At 38.8% G+C, this 13,099-nt stretch overlaps 1 protein-coding gene across 5 annotated transcripts in view; it reads right to left on the bottom strand.

Annotated features, from left to right (window-relative positions):
- The window catches only part of SESN1 (sestrin 1), a 49,428-nt gene that overhangs the window by 11,975 nt on the left and 24,354 nt on the right, over nt 1–13,099 (bottom strand). Inside the window, exons 1-3 of one of the 5 annotated variants that reach the window (XM_063311347.1) lie at nt 7,775–7,872; nt 2,820–2,885; nt 1,613–1,813 (exon numbers count right to left, since the gene is read on the bottom strand). The exons of 1 other annotated variant lie outside the window; for it this stretch is intronic. In XM_063311347.1, the coding sequence (XP_063167417.1) occupies nt 1,613–1,813; nt 2,820–2,885; nt 7,775–7,855 (348 nt within the window). In that variant the 5' untranslated portion in view covers nt 7,856–7,872. Of the gene's footprint in view, nt 1–1,612; nt 1,814–2,819; nt 2,886–7,774; nt 7,873–13,099 lie in introns of those variants that run through there. 3 more of the 5 variants (XM_063311329.1, XM_063311339.1, XM_063311364.1) reach the window with 3 other exon arrangements.

Genomic DNA, 13,099 nt, shown 5'->3' with positions numbered 1-13,099 from the left:
GCCCAAGGTCACCCAGCCAGCTTTCATGCCTAAAGTGGGACTAGAACTCATAGTCTCCTGGTTTCTAGCCCAGCACCTTAACCACTAGACCAAACTGGCTTTCATCCAGGATGGGCTATGGTCAAGCATGCATGTGGGCAACTTCAACGATCAAACAATCCTGTTCATATCTTAAGTTGCAAAAATTGTAGGGAACCTTTAATCCCTGTACTAACTGCTGCAAAAGGTACATAATCTTATCTTAATATGCACTGTAAATCAGAAGGAATTAAAATGATTTTATACAAAAAGTGTCTTGCAAACTGGTCACAGAAATGGAAGACTTTGTATGAATTCAGTGATGAAACACAATTCTTTCCTGTTATCACTACCATACAACACCGTACAATAGTGCCATAATCACTGAGGTTTAAATCGTTTAATCCTAACTCCAGTTTGAATTCATTCAAAATTGTACTCCCTTACTCTGTTTCCTCTATCCATTTCACTGTTTGAAAATTTCCAGACAGAAAATTATCTTAGCTCTATGGATGGGGTGGAAAAGGGAACAATCCATTACCAAAGGGTTAGGGTTAACTCACTATAACCTTTCCTCCTGCATTTTAAGTCTTGGTTTTTATTAGACTTTGAAGCCTAGTAGGCAGAACTGAGATTCAGGCCATCCATGGTTCTTACTTATAACTTTAATATACCCTTTTATATACAAAAGCCAGGATAATAATTTGAGCTGTGGTTTAACAAAGACTTTGTGTGCTGTTATTTACTCCTTCCACTGTTGTTTTATTTCTTAGCTTTACTGAAAAACTGCACTAATATTTTGGGAATTATATAATTTTATAAATAGTTTATATATTATTCATTACCTATAATGAATAAGAACTTCTAACATTTTGGATTTCACTTAAATGCAGCCATAAAGCATCAGTACTGAGTTAGGAGTTGTTTAAAGCTTTCCACTTGAATTCTCTTATCTAAATCCATCTAATTATCTAAATCCATCTCCCTAAAGCTCCACTTAGTCTTAAATTATATTCTGTTTTGGTGCTTTAGTTTTGTTATGCGCTTTCCATTCAGCAAATGCTAAAAAATGAGTAATATGGGAAAGGCCTTATAGAGAAGATTTGGGTCAAGAAAGACTGAAAGGAAACTGAGAAAACCATTTCACTCAGCATCACTGATACCAAACTGACTGCTTTTATGGAACATGACAATGTAAACAAGAGTCAACGTAGAGTCACTCATGTAATAAAGAAATTGAATCTATGGTATAATTCTGAGTACAATATTTAAGGCAGATGAAAACCCATTAGGATATCTTAAAATATTCCAGAGGTTCCCCTGAAAGTAGATAAAAGACTCCCTGTTAGAAATGGGTTCCAAGGAAGATCCCAGAGAATAAGGTTCAAGAGAGTTCTTAATACTTTCTGTCCAAGAACAAACATACAAATATTAAAAGATACACTTCATTGGGAAGATAGAACACAGTTATTTTTACAAATTAATAAAATTCACAGAAATACTCAGGTTCCCTAAGCACATAGGTATATACTTGAAAGAGAAATTTAATGCTGTAAAAAAAAGCCCAAGTTTTCTGTGTGATAATTCAACATACCATTATACCTATATAGTGTCGATAGTGAAGAGGCAGTGGACCATCCATCTGCAACAGGTAATGCTGAGTTTTTAAAAAGCTCTCCAGATAGTGTGGGTGAAAAACCATCACCAATGTAATATTATCCAAATGCCCTAAAGTTGTGAAAGACTCAGCAAACAAAGAAGGCATTTGAGGATCCTCAGCACTCACTTGAAGAATCTGTTTGAATTGGGGGGGAAAAAACAGTAACAATATTTTCTAGGAGCAAAAGTAACAACTGTTCTGCAGATTTTAAATAACTGGTACCTCCAAATCAATTGTTAAGTTTATATACCAGGGTTTCTCAACCAGGGTTGCATGGAACCCTAGGGGTTCCCTGGGAGATCACGATTTATTTAAAAATGTATTTCAAATTTGGGCAATTTCACATTAAAGAGGTAATTTTTATTCTTTATTTTTAGTTTAGGAACACTCCTACTGCATATATACAGGCCTACCTGTGAAACAAATATAATAATTTTGTAACTTCTGGCCTATCTTTGAGCCTGAATGTACAGGGGTTCCCCGCACCTGAAAAAGATTTCAAGGGTTCCTCCAGGGTCCAAAGGTTGAGAAAGGCTGCTATACACTGCGCACACAAATGGGGTTGGGGCAGAGGGGAGATTCTAGAAATTAACCATTGCCCAAACATGGCAAATAGTATGTGAGCTACAGATTAATAATGTGACTGGTTAATTATCTGGAGGCACATTTTAACAGAAATAAATAGAAAGCATATATTTAATTATGACTAATGTGACAGCCAATAAAGTATTACAGCAAGCCTTTCAAATTGCTAAGTAGTGGAAAATAAATCAGTTTCAGAAGACCACTTGTGAATCTTAATTTGAAATGAAAGTTCATCAGCTAATTATATTTATTTAACATGCAGGTTTGTAACAATTAAAGGTCAGGTCAAACAATACGTGATATATTTGATTCCCAATAACATTGGGCAACCAGTGTAAGATGGCCAATTAAATATTAAAGTTCTATGAACATCCTTTTCTAAGTTAGCAGACCTGCTGCCAAACACTAGCAATGATTTGTTGTGCTCACGGTGCCCTATAAAAATTTGCAGATTAACAACTGTTCCTCAGGCAGCATTCAGTTTTGAAAATCCCATCCAGCCCTGGCAAAAATGCAAAAAACTCACTGTTTTCATGCAAAACAAACCCTTACATACCTCCATTTCTGGGATGAATCTGCTTGGCCCTTGTCCCAGTGGTCTAGGAATCCTAATTCCAAGTTCCTGGAAAAGAATGTTACACTATAGTACCTGAACTTTTACTTATAAACATTTCAGCTGCGGCTTTGAAAGCAAAAAATGCTTCACCACTGAGACAGAACTATCCTTGTATTTCAAAAGTGCAATTTGTGGAAATGTTCTGCCCATGCTTCATAACAAGCCACGCTTGTTTACAGTGCACCATTCTGCTGCCATTAAAAACAATGAAACCTGGTTCAGTAAAAAACCTAGTTTTGCATAAAGTACTTGGCAAAGTGTCAAGAACAAGGAGTTCAGTACACAGCTGCTAGCAGAGTAATGTCAGAGATATCGAAGGCTTTTGAAGTACATCTGCATATCCGCAAAACAGAATATGTATGAAATCTCTCAGTATCTTTCAGGAAGTAAAAGAGCTGTAATCTTATCAAGGGTTTGAGGGGGAAGCCACAAAAGTACATGCAATAGGATTTTTAAAATGTCTATTTAAAAATGACAAAGAACAAATAGTAATTTCTCAGACTGAATTTAGGGTCAATTTGAAACTTTTATCTACCACAAAACTTTCACTGAATTAATTTTCAAGCCCCATTGCCTAATTAAAACATTTTCAGCTAGGATCTTTTAGACGCATTACAGAAGTAGTAAATCCAGATTACAACAAATGGCATTTTTAAAAACACCTTTGTACATACACTGCATGAACCAATATTGTAGCTGTGGGGTTATGCAGTTTAAAAAAACTTATGGAATTCACAAAACAAAATCCAGTTGCTTTTGCTATTTGTGAACAAGCCCTAAGTCAAATCATCACTTCTATTTTTTTTTGCACAAAATGACTTCATTCAGAAAATATTACGTCTAAGGATAAGGCACAATTTATTTTCTTCTGGCATAGAAAGGAATGATGCATTCAGAAAGATATATCAAGTTAGGGTACATAAGCATTTTCACCCATTAGAAAGCAGTCTGTGGTAGAGACCAGCAATTAAAAGAGGCAAGCCTTGGCCTTTGAGAAGCACTGCTGGAGCTTTGGCTGCCTACTGAAAAAGCAAAATGAATATGTGGGCAAAGGTTATGGTGAATTGGAGCCAGGACCTCTCCTGATGAATTACCAACTGACCAAAAGGATAGTTGGATGGATGGATGAGTCACACATTATTTTCTCTCTCACACGCACACATACACACACCCCAATTATTTTAGAAACTTATGAAAGCATGGCATTTGTGATGTAGCCACAAGCATCCCAATCTTGCTAGCACAGCTGCCACCACTATCACTGCTCATTCACCCTGGCAAACCCATGTAGCAGCAGCACTCTTTTTATGGGAATTTAATGACTTCCCTATTCCAAACAGTCCCAGTCACTCTTGGGCAATATATACTGGGGTATGTAATATGATAGTCAGCAACTGCTCTTCGAAGTATGATGGTACCACTAAATACCTGGACTAAAGAATCATCATCTCTACAGCCACCAACTGGGCCAACATAGGACACCAGCAGCAATGATTGTAGGTGTCCATATCAGCAGTTAGTTCCCTGCTCTGAGACAGAGGGTCCACTTAAGCTTGGTGGCAGGTCTATTAATAGAAACATGGATGTAAGCATTATTCCTGTGTAGGTTTTCTGGACTGGGAAGGAAAATATGTATAAGTTATTTATTTTTAATAGCATATGATCTAGTTGTCTACCAGATAAATTATATGGTTTTTTCCCTTCTATTCCATCTCTCAGTTTGAATAAATGTAACAGGCAAAGACAAGATGAACTACTAATATGAACACGAGATGCACAACCTTTGCTGGAGACCCTCTCAAACCAGTATGGGCAAAGATTGAAATGCCCCAGCTTTCTTATTCTAGTTTCACATCCTTCACTGTTCTGTCAGTTCACACAAGGATAGCAGTTCCTCACCACAGATAAAAGGCTAAGGCTCACAAAAGACAGTAGAAACACTGCAGCAGTGTTTCTCAGCTTCGGGCACTTTAAGATATGTGGACTTCAATGCCCAGAATTCCCCAGCCAGCATGGCTGGCTAGGAAATTCTGGGGATTGAAGTCCACATGTCTTAAAGTTCCCAAGGTTGAGAAACACTGCACTAGAGAATCAGTACATACATACAATTTGTCCCTTACCTTGATTCTTCAGCCAAAAATTATTATGCTTCAAGGTGTTTTATTAGTGCACTCCCTATAACTGGTTCCTCAAATCCCATGTATTTTATCTCACAGTTGTCATAATCTAAGTATTGAAGCTCCATATCCCAAGATCTTCCCTCTTTTTCTCACAGGTTCCCTCTTTTTATTCAGTTTCACCTCTAAGCTTACTGAAAACAGACACAAAAGTTTAGTTCTGTCTTGGATTTCTTTGCTCTCTATTCCCTCCTCCCTTGGGGGAAACTCATACCATGTTCGGCCCATCTCTCATCTAGACTTCTTGAAGCCTTCTCCATTTTTTAAAGATTTTATTAGTATACATAACTCAAGGCAGGGAACATACCTAATACGCCTTCATCCTCCTATTTTCCCCATAACAAGCCTGTGAGGTGAGTTGGGCTGAGAGAGAGAGAGAGAGAGAGACTGGCCCAAAGTCACCCTTTCTAACTAGTCCAGGATCCAACAGACACCTACCACCTTTACACTTAAAGCCACAAAAGGTTTGCTCTACCATCTTGCAATCTTCATTTCCTCCACTACTCAAAAGGTGTGTGTTCCCTCATACAACTTTGCCCTTTCCCTCTTTCTATTTGTGTTTCCAAAGATCTTCCATTTTTTTTGAAGTTCTCCCCTCAAACCATCTTTCCTATGAGGCTTTTAATAACCCTTTAATGTTCATTCATATACTGTTGTCAACTATATCCAATACATGGATTTTCTTCTCCCATTTATACCTGCTCCATTCTCTTTTTAAATGGTCAGCAAATTAGGACAAGGATCCATTCTCTCTCTCTCTCATTAGGAAAATTATTAGATATTTAAATTGGCATGCAACAACAGAATTGCTATTTTAAATCTCTGTGGTTCTTTTCAGTTTCTAAAAAATGATTTCACATTATGTTTTCATATCGTAAGATTTGTGTATACATTTCCCTTTAAGTACTATGAATGGCTAAAAAACAAGATTTTCCTCAACACTTATTACTGAAGTGCATAAGACAGGCAAATTACATCTCTGGAGTTAAGGAGGATTTTCAGGGGCGGGGACACTTATTGAAAAAGTAAACCATTTCCACCCACGTACCGTTCTCTGTTTTACAGCCTGACAACATCACAGCTGAAGATTTTCCTAGAGTCAGCATCCAAACAACCAATTGAGGAAGTTAGCTGATGTCAAGTTGTATCAAGAAATTATACAAAACTGATATTCTCTATAAAAACTTTTATGAGGAACACCACTGGCTTCATGTAACTGACACATGTTAAATTTCCTGGAGAATGTTCTTCATAAGTAGAGTTATCCCATTCCCTTATTCTCTCATTTCACTACAGAATTAATATGCGATTCCTTAAATCTTAGTACTAGGCTTCTTTGGTTAAATGAGAGCACATTCCACACTGTTCATAAAGACACCTTGAAAACAGCAAGTCCCCACTCAGATATTGGGCCCTAATGGCGGTATGAGTCATATTTTCATACAACTGGCAACTCATTTCAGGTTCTTAAAACGGTATCAATGAACAAACCATACTAAGCATTTCAGCTACAGAATAAACATGAGACTAATTACTGCAATATAGAATGTTAGTGTAATAGAAGACTAAAGTTAGTCACAGAATTTTGAGAGATCCTGGATGGGTTTACAGTATTCTTGTGAGATGGAAAGCATTCAGCATCTACTTGCACAGCTCCTGCACAAACAACCCACCATCTCCTACAGCAGCCTGATCCTCTGCCAAAAAGCTCTACCCACAAATAAGTTATTTGTAGGGTTTAGCTGCATTCTGTTTCTCTGCAGTTTCCAGCCATCCATTCTAGGATTTTTAAGTAGCAAAAAACATTAACCTAGTCTGTTCTCCTTGGTCAGCAGGCATTTAATGACGGCAGGGGTCAAAAGTGGTCCTGAACAGGAGCTTCAACAGCATAAACTGTAAAAATCTGATTTCCAAAGCTACCTTTAAAGCAAATTTGAGCATTACACTTCCAATGGTGCCATTATGATACTTTATGTATAGGGACAAACAGCATTCTGACCGTGCTTTTCCTGCATGTTTTTCTGCAGCTCAAGCCAAAGGCAAACTAGATGGCAAAAGAAGCAACAGCATGCAAAGCCCTCCTGCAGATCACCAGGAAGAGGAATGTATTATCAGAAACTTCAGGCTATCCGTTCCCATGCCATTGCTGTTCCCATTATTTATGGTGAACAACCAGTTTAAGGGTACATTTTTACTTCATGATAAAAATATATATTAAAATCATATTTTTAAATAATTTTTTAAAAATAAAAATCAAGACTTTTTATTGTAAACGCCCAGAGTTCTTCCGATGGGAGATGGGCGGGGATAAAATAAACAAACAAAATTTCAAATACTTTAAAAAGGACTGTACCAAGGCCATACATTTATGTCCGTAGGACCATTCTATTCTCTCCCACATCCACTCCTGTTTACACTTGCGTTGATTTCAGCGGAGTTCAGACCTGTCAACAGTCATTCTGGAACCCCTTTATTTCCAACAAACCTTCTAATCCCCCTCGCTGTTTTCCGTGAACGCGTTCGATGCTTGGCTTCGCACCCCGCAGCCAAAAGCATTTCAGCTTAGTGCTTCTCATCTCCATTAAGCTTCTGCAGCGGGCACTGAAAACCCAAAGAGCACCCCCAACCCAAGTCATAGCAGACTCCCTGCTTGGTCATCGCCAAGTCCCCAAATGACGGCGCCTCCCCGCATCCTCTGTCCCGCCCCGGGTCCTTTACCTTGTTCCCACAGCAATTACAGCGGAACAGCTGCCCTACTTCGCGGTCCCGAGCTGGGTTGGTGGCACTCGCCAGTTTCATGCCTACACGCGAGTCGGGACGGCCTCCCTCCGCTTCCTTTCCCACCGACAGGCCCCGTAGCACTCAGCTCCCGCGTAACCCGACGGAGACTTTAAAAACAGCTGGCGGGCGGGGCCTCCGAAGCCGGGCACAAACAAGACAAGCAGAGCCCGTCCTCCTGGCTCGCCGCCCACCAATGAGCAGACCCGGAAGCTCTCGGGGCGGGACCCAGCGGGCTACCTGGCGGTAAGCGGGGGAGCGAGTGATTGGAAGGCGGCGGGGCGAGGGCGGAGGACCGGCGGTGCTTTCAGCAGCCTCACCAGCGGGGCAGCCGAGAGCTGCAGAAACACGGCCGACAAGGCCCCCGTCATTTAGCAGTCATCTCCCCTCCCGTTTCTATGCCGCATTAAGAGTAGGCTATTTTTAAAAACGGCCCGTTACAGCATGATGAAGTCTGGCTCTGATGAGAATCACTTGCCCTTCTGCAAAGAAATGGAAGAGTTATTTTGCAGCAGTAACTACGAGAACAGCAGCCCTTGAGTAAAAAAGACTCTGCACCAGCCTTCCCAGTGTCCAGATCTGTTCAGTGATCTCAAGGGCTTCAGCATTCTCAAGTACCGGGGTGTTGTGTTGATAGGCAATGTACTTACATTTTACCCTTAAAAAAAAAGTAATACTGTGTGTTGTTAGCAATATTTTAAGTACTTGATTTGGATCCAAAAGTGTGCTGTGTCTCAAACAGCTTTTTGTTGGGCTAGTAAGAATATGGAAAACGTTTCTGTTTTACCCAGTGCAAATGTATGTTGCAGTAGAAACACACACAAAGCAAGTGCTAAGGGAATTCATAGCGAAGATGATCCAGCTACCAAACAAGCACCATATACTTCGCACACCCTTTGCAAGTGACTTCCAAGCACCAGTTTCTTCCACCTGCATCTGATGCAGAACAAAGTATTTTCTGGGGATTCCCACGGCACTGTGTCCAAATGCCATCCATAGCTTTATTCCAGAACTGATAGTGTTTCTTCTCACAAAATTTCACCTGCATTGTATGATACAATTGAGATCAATAACAACTTTTATAGCAAATCAGTCTAATCAGCAACACCTTCCCAGCATTTTAGACAAGAATCTTTCCCAGCCTGACCTAGAGATGCCAAGGGATGTTTTACATGCAACTTATACATTCTGATGCTAGAATATTATGCCTTTGTCAGCCATAGCAAAAAATTTCCTATGAACAACCAGGTGGTAATTTCATATATCTTCAGAGCATGATTACATGCAGTGTAATGGACTAAGCCTGTACTAAATTGGTAAGCTTTGTTCCTTAAACAAGCTAAAAAACATATCTGGTATGCATATTGATGGGCCTTGTCATATTATCTTATTTAACCTATTGCAGAGAAGTGCTCTAAATTTCTTCACAATCTGTTTAGTAATTCTTGGGCAAGTTAACTGAGCCTGTATCTCTTAGTACTTAAAGAATACATTAAGAGTTACAGAAATTAAAATTTCAGTTTACTTAACACATATTTCCTTTGCTCTCACATGAACTCTGTGTGAGGATTTGTGTACAGTTAGCAGACAATGTTAATAGCACATATCTCTCCCAGGGAGGGAAACTACTTAAACTGCAAAATATTGTTTTTTTACTTGTTCATCTTTAAAATTGCACAAAAACATGCAATTTGATAAAAGGTTTCTAAATACACCTAGAAAATATAAAAGAAACTTGAAGTATAGAATGTTTGAAAATTCATCACAGAAGTAATGATCTATAGGATTGTTTCTCATTCTGTTGTTACAGAGATAACCATGTATTCTGGAAATTGGTAGATTTAGTGTGACATGAGAACACAATTTTGCTATTGTTGTTTCAACAGAGCAGTGTGGCTACTTATCAGGGCTGCCTCAGACAACACCACTGTAGAGGAGTGGGGAAAGCATCTATTTGGCTGTGGCTATATACTTTGTATTTAAGTATTTTAAGAAGAGATAATTATGAAGCAGCTACTAGCCACATCTACAATTCTCCTTTGAATTCCATTTCCATTTGCCTTAACTTTGGGAGCATATCTGGTTGGTAAAATACTAATCCCTTCCATCAGCTTATATGGAGATATCCTGAGAGAGTAGGCACAGAAACTAGGGCTGCACATTCTTCAGAAAAGATCCAGAATAAATGCTTTGGCTCTCTCACGAATACAGAAGCTCTCTACTAGTCATTGAACCAGCACAACTCTTTCCATGAGTTCACCTGAGCTTGAAAAAAAGATGCAGCTCCTTTAAGGAATCTACTTGTTAAAGTTAAGGCAACTTTTTAGCAGCCCATTTTCCAGGCTTTCATGGAAGCTTGAAAAAAGCCAGACTTCATTAATTCACAACAGAGAGATACTGTTCTCAATCATTTTGTGTGAACACCCCTAAAGAAAATCAGTCTTCATCACCTTGAATAAAATGAGATAGGTGTCTCCTTTTTGAGGGCAGATGAAGAATCACTTAAAAAACTGACACATATATTTTGGTGAACCTCTGATGATGAAATGTTCTGTACATAGATTAAAATGTTTGGCAATACACTACAAAAGAGCACAGTATTTAGAGGTACTAAATTGCCAGATTGTCCTTTCTCTTACAGTCAATGATTTTTTTTTCCAGCAGGCAGGCTTTGCTTTTGTACAGACATAATTACATTAATCTGATCAATTATAATTTTCTTTTTCTGGCTGTTTTCATGGACATGTCTTCATCTCCTACAGGCATTTCTACTAAACCATGTTCATAAAGTTACTCCAGTTTAATGCAGGCATATTTAACACTTCACTCATCATAGTTAAAGGAAAAGCCATACCATGTACTGACACACAAAGCTTAGCACCTTCACTATTGATTTATGCAAGTAAGAGAGGTCAGTTTTACAGGGATGCCTTCTTCTATCCCAGAAAACAGTTATTCATAATCTAGGAAGCAGAATTTAGAAAGCTGGGATATCATACAACTGAATCTTATCTTCCTTTTGGACAGGAGAGGGGGTATTCATTCATTCATTCATTCTTCAAATTTCTATCACCACATTACTATCTCAAGTAACTGTATTTTCTTAGTGGCAGAAATACTCTCCAGTAGTTTCCAAAGGGAGAATCACAGTAGTATTTTGCAGCAGAAAGAACAAAGAATCTTAAAAGTCTAAAAAAATTATTGTGTAGTCTTTTGTGGATCACAGTCCACTTTATCAGATGTATAAATCTCTGTTGAACTGGGCGATCATTATGCAGTCATAATTGTATTCTTCTTTAAGGTGCTACAAAACTTTGTTTTATTCTTGAATAGCACCTTTGCCAAATCAAGTTAAACAAACTTCTTTTTCATTTTGATTTAAAGCAATAAAGCTTAATGTATTGAAAACATTAATGTTCAGTGCTTAGAGACTACTCAGCCTTTATTATATGTACTGCAACTTTTAAAAGATGTGAACACTTCTCATTTACTGTACCTTCTGGAAAAGAACAAAAGGCAAGAAAGGAAGGCAGACAACCTAGAAAAACAAGGCAGCCGTTCAAACAGGTCATAATCAACTTTCTAATTTGCCCAGGAACTAAGAAGAGCCTAGCAACAGTTCTTATCCAATCAGAGATACAGGTACAAGGCTCAACAGAAAACCTCAGAAAGGCCAGCCTCCTCCAATAGCTTCTTAGCATGCATGGCAACAAAAAATAACTGCAGTTTCATAAGCTGAAATGGGACACAGACTAACCAATCTTTAGATATAACATCCTCTGCCTGCTAAACCAAGATGCTTTGATTTTTAATCAAACTTTTTAAAACTGTGATCTGTTTCTTTAACCACCAGTTGGTTAAGACTCCCTATGTATGTCTCTGTTGGACCTTGGCAAAAAAAAAAAGTTACTGTTTCATTGTACTCATCTCACTCATCTGAATGGTTTCCTTTTTCAAATTCTTCAATTTCAATAGTTAACTCACTGAATTCCTACTTGTACTTCAATCCTAGACACTTCAGTATTTTTATTTTTGTAGTTCAGTTTCATATGCTCTTTAGGAAAAAAAGGTTTCAGAATCAGTAATGCAATATTTTTATATGAACTGAGTTCCCCCTCCAACCAGTTAATAATCAGTTTCCATTACAATTTAGTCAGACTGCACAGAATCTTTTGACACTTCGCAGTAGAATTGCCCAGCCACTCCTGTTTAGCACTACAGCTATTTTAAGTACCGAACACCCACTTTAGTTTCTAGAAAACATCGCAATAAAGCAGAACATTTGTTTAAAAGTCATTCATGATCAATATACAGTAAAACTTAAAACCCACAATTTTAAAAACTATTTTAAACGATCAGCCTAATCATCTTACACAAAATTCTAAAGTTACTGAAGGCCAAATTCTAAAACATCCACTCTACCTACAATAGGCAGCAAAAAGAGATCCTCCTTTTTGTTTTCAGAAATGAAATTAGAATTACATTCAAAGTGTTCTCAGAACTCATGTCATACAGAAAGAGTAAGATAGGTTTGTGTCATATGTCAATAAAAAAATGGCAATTAGCAACAGAGAGCACTGTGACTGGACTATCACGTCCTGTTTTCCTAAGAATTTCACAGATGGACCGAGCTGCTAACTGTAAAGGATTCAGAAGCAGTTAGTGATATCCCAGAACACTTTTTCCATCTGCAAAGATTATTGGCCTTTCATTGGTCTCCAGTTCCTCTAGGCCATAATTAGAGAACCAAATCCAGACAGAGGCTCAACTTCCTCCTCCACACATGCCCAGCTATTTGACTAAAGTCAGGAAACAGCAATGCAGTAAGGGGAAATCCTGCCCTCTCCCGAAGTTCTCTTCCTGCTGCTCTCTGGCCATCCTTCCTTTACACAGATAGAGGGTGGGAGCTCTGAAGAAGGAAGAAGAGGTTGGTGGCAACTGTCTCCTGTCCCAGGGGCTACCTTCCTTTGCTCCAGGGCCAAGGGAAATGGCTTATCACTGGTCAGCAGCAGACTGGAGATAACCTTCCATCTTTTTGCTAGAACTGCTGGGGGAGGACAAATGGACAGGTGGAAATACCTGGAGTGTGCTACCATTAGATCAACACAGCACTAGTTAAACAGTTGCACCTGACTGTACATCAACAGGTCCAAGCTGGGGTGAAGTGCTGAGTGGTTTACTGCAGAGTTCCCTCCTCCTGCAATTCACCATATGTATTAATGACTTGAATGAGGGGTTCAAAAATATGGATATCATATTTGAAGG

Source organism: Candoia aspera, chromosome 1 (genome assembly GCF_035149785.1).
Source record: "Candoia aspera isolate rCanAsp1 chromosome 1, rCanAsp1.hap2, whole genome shotgun sequence".
Taxonomy (NCBI): domain Eukaryota; kingdom Metazoa; phylum Chordata; class Lepidosauria; order Squamata; family Boidae; genus Candoia; species Candoia aspera.
This window is presented reverse-complemented; position numbering and strand designations above follow the sequence as displayed.